The sequence below is a fragment of the Physeter macrocephalus genome, chromosome 7 (genome assembly GCF_002837175.3).
Source record: "Physeter macrocephalus isolate SW-GA chromosome 7, ASM283717v5, whole genome shotgun sequence".
Lineage (NCBI taxonomy): Eukaryota > Metazoa > Chordata > Mammalia > Artiodactyla > Physeteridae > Physeter > Physeter macrocephalus.
Window position 1 is genome coordinate 54313803 of NC_041220.1, and position 10926 is coordinate 54324728.

Below are 10926 nucleotides of genomic sequence, written 5' to 3' on the forward strand. Positions count from 1 at the left end.
GCAGAAACTAACACACCATTGTAAAGCAATTATACTCCAATAAAGATGTTAAAAAAAAAAAGATTGCTTTGGCTATTTGCGGTCTTTTGTGTTTCCGTACAAATTGTGAAATTTTTTTGTTCTAGTTCGGTGAAAAATGCCATTGGTAGTTTGATAGGGATTGCGTTGAATCTGTATATTGCTTTGGGTAGTATAGTCATTTTCACAATGTTGATTCTTTCAATCTGAAAACTTGGTATATCTCTCCATCTGTTTGTATCATCTTTAATTTCTTTCATCAGTGTCTTATAGTTTTCTGCATAAAGATCTTTTGTCTCCGCAGGTAGGTTTATTCCTAGGTATTTTATTCTTTTTGTTGTTCTCTATGTATAGTATCATGTCATCTGCAAAGAGTGACAGCTTTACTTCTTCTTTTCTGATTTGGATTCCTTTTATTTCTTTTTCTTCTCTGATTGCTGTGGCTAAATCTTCCAAAACTATGTTGAATAAGAGTGGTGAGAGTGGGCAACCTTGTCTTGTTCCTTATCTTAGTGGAAATGGTTTCAGTTTTCCACCATTGAGAATGACGTTGGCTGTGGGTTTGTCATATATGGCCTTTATTATGTTGAGGTAGGTTCCCTCTCTGCCTACTTTCTGCAGGGTTTTTATCATAAATGGGTGTTGAATTTTGTCAAAAGCTTTTTCTGCGTCTTTTGAGATGATCATGTGGTTTTTCTCCTTCAATTTGTTAATATGGTGTATCACATTGATTGATTTGCATATATTGAATAATCCTTGCATTCCTGGAATAAACCCCACTTGATCATGGTGTATGATCCTTTTAATGTGCTGTTGGATTCTGTTTGCTAGTATTTTGTTGAGGATTTTTGCATCTATGTTCATCATTAATATTGGCCTGTAGTTTTCAGAAAGCTTACTGTATTTTTAAAGACATTATTTTATAAGAGAGCATGTGCCACTCTCCTATGGAAATGCAACCCTGAAATAATCTTAAAAGCCAACTGAATAATATGACTTGATTTAAAACAATTTTTTGAAGAATTCGTAAATTATACAAAGTCAGCATAAGCTTATTTAATTTTTTTTCTAAATGAAGAATTATTACATACTGCTAATTTATTTATTAAAGATTTTGTCTGTGTCCCAAGAACTCTAATTGTGTCACATTTGAGGATAATGGAAACATTACAGAATTAATATTTTTTCATATCTATATTTTTTAAGAATTTATATAGATCAGTAGTCAAAGCAAAAAGAGGCTTTGTTGCTAATACCAACTAAACATTCGGAAGGTCATCTGCCGCTTACTTCCCTGATTTTATCTGCTAACTTGGAAACAGCAATCTTTTGGGCTACACCTGTGCTGACTACCTGGCTGTTTAGGTGGTCAGTTGTATCACGGTTCTCTTTTCAATCTCAGGCAACATGGGTGATCTAGTATGCTTTTTGGCATTATACAGACATAAAATGATAAGTAAGATTTCATTTATGTGCCAGAATGGCTCAAAGTGTGCGTAATACACAGTCAGTTAACTCACATTACTTTTATTTTACAAAGAGGTAAAGCTGGAGAATCAGGCCACAGGAGCTCAGATTTCCTGAAAACGCTGTGTCAAATCACTGACAGTATCTCAAGCACACATATTTCATCAAGTTCAGTCGAGTTGTTTGTTTACTTTTCTCCTCAGTAATTCATGGGTATTAGGTGGATGTGACTAGAATTTATATTTAATGCTAGTGATTCAGTGCATTCAAAGATCCATATTTAAGGCATCATTTCACGATGTTCAAAAAATCAAAACAGCTGCAAAAAATAATTGAACATTTTTCTGTGATTGTTAATCCTCTATCCCCGAGCCCTGGTTAAGTATGCCAAGTATTAATGCGAATCAGGATCGTGTTGGGTAGAAGGGTATGGAATTTTATATTCTCTTTCAGGGGTGGTTGTGTGGTTTTACATTATTCACACTCATCTTAATTCAGGCTGTGTTTATTTGTTGTTATTTCCTCAAGTTTCTCTATTTTAAGGGTGACATCTTACTATTGGCATATAAGCGAGACACTTAATCTGTAGGGTTTCCATCCATAGCAATTTTACCGAGATTTTGCCCTTACATGGGAATTATTTCAAGATTCAACAGTGTAGAATTTGCTGGCCTGAGAGGGAGGGGATCATGTGAGCAGGGATGGAGTGAGCTCTTGTACAAACCGTGAAGTTGGGAGTGAGCTAGCGACAGTTCTGCTCCCAACTTTGCTTCTGACAGCTATGTTCCAAGCAGGCCACCAAATTATCCTCTGCATGTGATTCTTTTATTTCTCAAACAAATAGTTATGGAGTGCCTACTGTATACACTAAGGATAGGACAGCAAACAAAATAGACAAGAATCCTTTACTTCATGAACCATATATTCTATTGGAGGGAGAAAGGCAATCAGCAAACAGATGAAAAAAACTTTTAATAATGATAATAGTATATCAGATAGTGATAAGTGCAATGGAAAAATTCCAAAAGGAATTGAAGAGCTTTGGGAGAGTATGGGTATGGTGGCAAGGGATGCAATTTTAAGCAAAATGTTGTTCAGGAAAATCTCACTGAGACGATTACATTTGATCCACGAACATATGGGAATCCAGGAAGTGAGAGAGACCTGGACATACCGAGTGTCCTGTGATATATGCTGGAAGTGAGAAAGAGGGCATGATGGAATCAGTCCTGCAAGCAGATACTGTTGGCAAGGATGTGAGTGTTGGGGGGTAGACATATGGTGGGGTGGAGGGTCTTGCTAGGCATGTGTACAGCTTGGGAGCTCCCTTTCAGCTTCTGACATCAGTTTATTCAACAAAGGTGTTAGGAAAGTTATCAATTTATTCCTTTAGCAAACATTTATTGGCACCTACAATGTACCAGGTGCATTGTCTGATGCTAGGGATGCTTCGATGAATACAACACAGTTCTGCCTTCAAGGGACTCAGCATAATAGGGGACAATACATGAAAACAATTACACTGCTGTCCAATGTGATCAGTTTAAAAGGTGGGGGGGAAACGCAGAGAAGGAGGGACTCTTTCCATTTGACAATATTAGGAAGGCTGTTCCCAGCAAAGAAGTAACAGCTGAATTTGATTTTGGAGGCTATATAGAAGTTTGCCATGTGGGCAAGGTGGAGAAAGTAGGCAGCCTAAATCTGTCGTATATTAGGGGAACTACAACTAGTTTAATTTTATGAGAACATGAAATGGGGAGAGAATAAATGGATTTGAGGGACTTTGGGGAAGTAAAATTAACAGTACTTAGTAATTAATTGCATATGAATGGTGAGGTTGAGGGTGAAACAAAGGTTTTTAGGCTTGCAGACTTGGGTAGATGGTATTACCACCAAGAAAGTCGTGTATCTCAAAGGAGGGCTGGTGATGGTGGGAGATAGGGGGTTAATATTGACATAATGTCTTCATCTGGTCCAAGAAGTGCATGACCATAATTTTCCTTCCAGTGGAGGTAAAAACAGCTTTCCTTCTAGAGGAGATGACATGATTTATACTCTCATCCAGTGGTATGCTGGTAAACTGGCTCCCTGAAAAACAAAACAAAACTGTGATTTGTAGCATTTGCTGATTTCTGCGGTGTAAACACTCCTACCAGATTTCAAGCTACTAATAGTTGAACAGTCTCCTTCCACAGCACTGCGTTTTGTCCCCTGACAAGTATCTGTTGAGCTTCCATTGGTGTGAGGCATGCAGTCATGTGCTGGCTCTTTATCCTTTACTTCTCCTTATCCACTTCCCACCCTCCTCCAGCCCACTCTTCCCCACAGGTTGGTTTCAACAGTGGCTACTTTCTAGCTTCCTGTGGGGCTCAGCCAATGGGAGCCACCAACAGGACATCAGAGTGTGGGAAGAGAGGCAGGTTGGGTCATGATCCCCTAGTTTCTTCTTTACCAGGTTACACAGTTTGGAGTTGCTTGAATCCCACTGTGGGAGGCTCTGGCTTCTATCCGGCAGCCTTCTGCATACAGCTCTTTCTGAGTTCCAATAACTACTCCTTCCCCTTGTCCCTTGAATCTGGGATGCTAACGGCAACCTGTCCCCTCATGCTGCACTACCCCTGGTTGGTTTTTCTAAACCTTGCCAGTACCTTCATAAGTGACCTTTTCATTAAATACTCTGCAGTAATCCTACTTCAGTGAGTCATTTCTTTCCTGCTGGAGCCATGGCTATTACAAATGAAGATGATGAAAAACTCTGGTTTTTAAAGAGTTTCAGACCAGTGTGACCAAAAAATAATTTGACTTCTCCCATGATTTCTCTTCTGGTGTGAGACAATGGCACATATTAAGTGTTCATTAGCACAGTTTTCTATCCGCATGTCTAATGAAGCTGGGAACCAAGGTAATCTCTTCCCTACTCCTCTCGTACCCCAACTAAGCCATACCTCTTGTGAGGTCTCTTGAGGCCACCAGAGAGTGCAGACGTAGGAAGCTGATGCCGTTGGCCCATCACAGAGAAAACAAGTCATCTGTTGTTTTTCGTGTTTTCCAACAGTGGTGACGAATTCATGCTCCTGTATGATTTGTGGATTTATGCTCCTTTGTTATCTGTGACTCCTGTTTGTGAGAAGAGGTCAGCTAGGTGAGACATTCTAGAGCACTGGGCTGGCGTCATAGCATCTGGCTATGAGATCTTTTTAAGTTTCAATTTCCTTGCATGTAAAAGGAGGAAACAGTAGTACATTATCTAGCAAGACCCTTCCATTGTTAACATTCTCTTCATGACTAAGGTCTGCAGCTCTGGGTGTTCCTGGTGATTATGACTTTGTGAGCACTGTTCACTGAACAGTTTGGCCTAACAAAGACAAATTTACCACTTTCTTAAAAAAAATGATTATGTAAGTCTCATCAATAAATAATACATCTAACTCAGTAACATGCCTCTTACCAAGTGATATATCAAAGAAAAGTGTATTAGTTACCTATTGCTACGTAACAAATTTCCACAGATGTGGCAGCTTAAAACACCACCCAACTGTTATCTCAGTTTCTGTGGATCTGGAACCTGGAAGTGTCTTATCTGGGTCCTCTGTTTCAGGGTCTGTCATATGGGTGCATTCATGGTGTTGGCCAGGTCTGGGGTCTTATCTGAAGGCTTGCCTAGGAAAGGATCCACTTCCAGGCTCATGTGATTGTTGGAAGAATTTCAGTTCCTTTAGAGTGGAGGGCCTCAGTTCCTAGCTGGCTGTTGGCCAGAGGCCAGGCTCAAGTCCTTGCCATGTAGACCTACCCAACATGGCAACTTGCTTCATGAGAACTGGTAAGGGAGAGCGTCTGCTAGTGAGAGAGGAGTCACAGTCTTACGTACCCTAATGATGGAAGTGACATCCCATTACCTTCTGTTGGTTGTAAGCAAGTCACTAGGCCAGCTCACACTCAAGGGGAGGAGGTTACACAGGGCATGAATAGCAGGAGGTGGGGTCATTAGGGGGCCATCTTAAAGCCTGCCTGTCACAAAAATTCTTCTTCCCCCCTCCCCATGGAAGAAGAGTTTTAAATCCTGAGCTTCTCTGATATACTTAAAGGTTAGTTTGTCAGAAATAAAAAGGGACAACTAAATGCAGTGTGGGATCCTAAATGGAGATCTTGGTGATGTTTGAATAGGGTCTTTACTTTAGTACCAGTGTTAATTTCCTGGTTCTGATAATTACACTGTAGTTATGTAAGATGTTTGCTTTGGGGGAGCCTGGATAAAGGCTATATGGAAACTTTGTATTGTTTTTATAACTTTTCTGTAAGTCTCTAAAAGTAGTTTAAAGTAAAAAGTTAGATAAAATTAGCTACAGGGATATATTGCACAACATGGGAAATATAGCAAATATTTTATAATAACTATAAATGGAGTATAACCTTTAAAATTGTGAATCACTATATTGTACACCTATGACTTACATAAAATTATACATCAACTGTACTTCAATAAAAAAAGTAAAAAGTTAGAAAAAAGTGATTTATAAAACATAAAATCCATTAGCTGTTATATAAGCCTACTGTGTGGCTGTAGCTTATTCAATAATTTTAACTTTATGTCTTTATCAGAACCGTTTTGCTGATAAAAATCTATAAATTTGTGGGGGAGGGGAATGGGGAGATTTTGGTCAAAGGGTACAATACAGAAAAAAGTCTAATTTTTTGTAAATAAATATAGAAATTTTAGTAGATAAATTTGCTTAAAATTGTATAGGTAAAAATGTAAAATAGATAGCTAGTGGGAAGCAGCTGCATAGCACAGGGAGATCAGCTGGCTCTGTGACCACCTAGAGGGGTGGAATAGGGAGGGTGGGAGGGAGACTCAAGAGGGAGGAGATATGGGGATGTATGTATATGTATAACTGATTCACTTTGTTATACAGCAGAAACTAACACACCATTGTAAAGCAATTATACTCCAATAAAGGTGTTTAAAAAAATAATCTTAAAATAAACATCTTTGTCTACAAAAAAAAATTATATAGGTAAAATCTACAATTTTTTTGTAGATAAATAATTTGAGTAGCCTTCCTAGTAAAAATCCCCTATAAACCTCACTATTACTGTATGATAGAATTCTTTATATTTGTGTGTATGTATTTGTTTCAACACATAATTACAGAGGTGAGGAAAGAATTTTCTGCTTAAGCTTGAGTTGAAATGTTGTAGGGACTTTTGCACAACCCCAAATGCACTTCACATATCACGTAAAGTAACCATCTTTCCTAAAATAGTACCCTGGTAGCCCAGTCTGGCCCCTCCACTGTGCTGAGCACTGTTTTCAGATGTCAGTCTGCTTGTTGCTTGGATATCAGCACTTATATTTCAAAATAGTGTGGTCTGTCTCACGGCACTGTTCCATGTGATGAAAAGCAAAATGCTTCAGTCCCTCATAGGCACTTGAATTTCATGCAAAGCAAGAACAAATGGCTCTTCATTCTGCTCAGTGTTTGAAAGGGCTGCTGGTTATTAATACTCTCTCACTATTTCACATGTCCTCATCCAGCAGTTTAAAGCCTATGGGTCTCGGTTGGTTACACCTCTTAAGAGAGCTATTTGGAAGCACTCTAGACATTTTTCTTAGGCCGTATTTTTAGAATGGAAAGCCTAATGGTATTTTAATGTCTCTCTATATTCCCAGAACAAGTCTCAAGAAAAAAATGTTACCTTTTTGAAATTTAGCAAAGCTGGTGGAATTATCACCACCCCTCTGAGAAGCATTGTGTTAAAGAATGAATTTTGATTTACGGAATGTTAGTGGTAAAAGGACCATGAATAATCAGCTCTTCCAAACCCCTCACTTTTCAAATGAGGAAGCTGAGTCTTGGTGTGAGTGAACTGTTGGCGCAAGATCAGACAGTGAGAAGTGGCCAGTGTGAAAAGTTTAAGGGGACAGCTTATGCTTTATGGCAGAAAATGTCTCTGGTAAGAGTCAATGACAAGAAGTCGGCTTCTGAATTAAAGACTCAGCTTTAGAACATGAAAGCAGTCTGCTGGGCCCCTGCATGAACCTTCATTGCTCTTACCATAGAAGATTCTGAGAGAAGATGTGGAGTGATCAAAGAATATGTGGGTTCAGAAGTGAGGAAAGGTCCAGGAATCACTTGGGAGAGTTGGGCCTCAAGTGTTACTCAACTTCACTGTGACTCCCCCATCCGACAATGTTGGATGAATTTTTCCCTCTGTAAATGGCCCCTGGAATTCCATCAATTAGAGATTCCTTTGCTCCAGCAAGCAATCTTCTAATGATGCCAAAAACCTCTGGGAGGGTTAAGTGTCCATCTATTATTATGTACTACTCTGTGTTATCTTCCTTTCTTTTCTTTGAAAGTCTCATTGTGATCAGCTCACTGGGGGAACGTACTTTTGATTGTAGGAAGGGAAGAAAATGTTGAGGAGCAAATAACGCTCTTGTGGAGGTGGCTGTCCAGGTGGGGTGCTGGAGTGGGGTTGGACAGGATGGTGTCAGTACACAGGTCAGGGACTAGGAGGCAAGGAAGAATGCTGAAGCCAAGCCTAGCTTATTTTGTAGCTTTATTGTGGGCTGTCTCACACCTGGAAAAGAAAGAGAAATGCCTTCACCCTTTCCTAGTGTTCCTTAGCCCCTTAGGCAAACACTGACTCATTGAAGGTTAACTAGGAGTTTGTAGAGTGAAGGGAGAACCCAACCACTGTGTATATGGTTGGTCCACGGGAAAGTACATATCAAATTTTGAACTAACCTTGAGCTATGCTTTTGGAGCATACATTCCTAAAGTAAGGACTCACATGTAATAGAGTAGTTAATAGTCCTTGAATCAGTCTGCCTGGGTTCACATGTCGGCTGTGATACTCACTACCTCAGTGATCTTGGACAAGTCTCTTATATTTCCTGTGCTTCAGTTTCCTTTTGTGTGTATTAGGGATGATAGTGATGGTATCTATGATACAGTACAGTACTAGAGTGCTGTAGTGAGAAATAAATGAGTTAATGCATGTGTAGTAGCACTTAGAGCCTAGCGAAGTATAAGTATTTGCATAGGAATTCTGTGTTCTCCACATTCCTCAACCATGTTCCCCAGTTTCATTTGAGAAGATATAGTCTCTAACGTCTTTCGAATAAGATCTAGGAAAGGACATCTTTTTAAAAAATGTTATTTAAGCGATACTTTCCATCTTATGAATATCTAATATATTTCCTGAATGGCAGTCAGGTGTCCTCTTTACACTGAAACACTTGCCTGGACTAATTCTTATTTTATGTTCTAAAGCGAATTCTTTCAAATGCAGAACATCTTTCCACATCTTCACTAGCAAATTGAGCTACATATTAATGTAGTTATGTGAATATTAGGATTCTAAAAGATACCCAGTTTTAAGGCGAGTTTCTGAGAAGGTCAAAAATATTTGTATCTGAATGTAACTGTTGAGTACCCCTTTCTCACATTTTCATATAACAAGATCTCACTCCCAAGATTCTTTCACAGACTCAGTCACTTCTATTTTAACTCAGTGACTGGCACATCCCATTATGTTTCTGTGATCTATAGAAATTTGAATGGGGAATTATAATTACGCTTTAAAGTTCTTCAAGCCTAATTATTAGATCCTTATATGAGAATAGATGATATGCAACAGTAGATAAAGCGTGGATTGAAAGTTAGAACATCTGGATTCTCTTCCCGCTTCTTCCATTAGGAAGCTATGTGTGTCTCAGAATCTCCCTGAACTTACCTTAAATGGAGGATTTGAATGAGGTGTTGTTTAAGGTTTCTTACAGATCTGATACTGTATGATTCTGCAATAGCTTATTGACCCTACATTTGTGAAGTGTGTGCTTTGCTTTGACTGACATGTATGTTTTCTTTCCCAGTTTTCTTAAAATCATTTGAGATGCCTTTGCTAGATGACCAGCCAGGCTGAGAGATGCAGTCTATAGCTGCAAAGTAGAAAAAGCCTCCTGGGTCTGCAAGAGAACAAGTCCGTGGCCTTGACATTGCAGCATCCCTGTCCCCAGACACAGAGCCGCGGATCCAGGAGTGTTTGATTGAATGTCAGATGAATAAAGACAGACTCCAGGGCATCATTACTTTACTGCTAATGGACAGTTGTTTGTGTTTTTCTATTTTGCAGAAGATAACATAGAAATGAAAAGATAAATAACTGTACAAATTTTCAGAGTTGCCATTTGTTTGTATAATATTTTCTTTTCCAGGGAGGCAGTGGAGGCTAAGGAACAGCTTTCTCTCTGGCTGCCTCTCAGAGGTACTTTGAATTTCTCAAAGGGATGATAAAGAAATGAGATTAACCTATTTTGTGACCTACTTCTGCCTTTCCATTTTGGGGGCATTCATTTCCATGTTAATTTACTCCTTTTGATAGTAGAGCTCTGTTTTGGTTGACAGGTCTACTTTGGCACAAGAAATATAAAAAAAAAATAATTTGGGATAAATGCTTCCACAAGAGACAGTTAGATGATATGTTATGGAACTAGCTTACTCCCTCTAGAATCATGACAGTAGGGTGGCTGAAATCCTTGTTATAGTGTTGAAGGTAGAAGTTCAAGTTGTTGACTGTAGTAAATATAAATTAAGATAATATTGCAGCACTGGTGGCCAACTTTGCTTTAGCTTAATTATTATTTTGAGAAATAGTCTGTAAAAACATTAATTTTCACCTTTCTCTTTTCTTCTAGTCATGGACTCCTGCCCTGTAGGTCCTTCTGTGAGTCTGCAAAAGAGGGCTGTGAATCAGTCCTGGGGATGGTGAATGCCTCCTGGCCCGATTTCCTCAAATGCTCCCAGTTTAGAAACCAAAGTGAAAACAACAATGTCAGCAGGATTTGCTTCTCACCACAGCAGGAAAAAGAAAAGCAATGTAGGTGTCTGCATTTTGTTGCATTTTTAGAAGTTTTTTATTGAAGTATACCGTCCATGAAAGGAAGTATACAAATAATGTGTACAGTACAACAAATTTTAACAAAGTGACCAGACCCATGTAACCAGCACCCAGATCAAGAAATAGAATATTAACAGCATCCCAGAAACACAAGCCCCCTCCCAGTGGCCTGATCCTCCCAAAAGAGACCTCTATGCAGACTTCTATCAGCTTATGTAATTCTGCCAACTTCTGAACTTGATATCCACGGAATCGTACAGTATGCATGCCTTTTGTGTTGAATTTCATTTGCTCAGCATTATGTTTGAGAGATTCACTGTATTTTCATCTTCCTGTGGTTCATTCCTTCTCATTTTTATGGTATTCTAATATATTTTCCATCACAGTATATTTTTCTGTTCTACTGTTGATAGACATTTGAGTTGTTTCCAGCTACTGTGAATGGTGATGCTGTGACTATTCTTGTACATGTCTTTTTTTTTTTTTTTTTTTTGCGGTACGCAGGCCTCTCACTGTTGTGGCCTCTCCTGTTGC

General features: G+C 39.0%; 1 protein-coding gene across 1 annotated transcript in view; it reads left to right on the forward strand.

Moving 5' to 3' along the window:
* The window catches only part of CORIN (corin, serine peptidase), a 229776-nt gene that overhangs the window by 66027 nt on the left and 152823 nt on the right, over nucleotides 1-10926 (forward strand). Inside the window, exon 4 of the mRNA XM_024131999.2 lies at nucleotides 10190-10371. Coding sequence (XP_023987767.1) covers nucleotides 10190-10371 — 182 coding nt within the window. The remainder of the gene's footprint in view (nucleotides 1-10189; nucleotides 10372-10926) is intronic.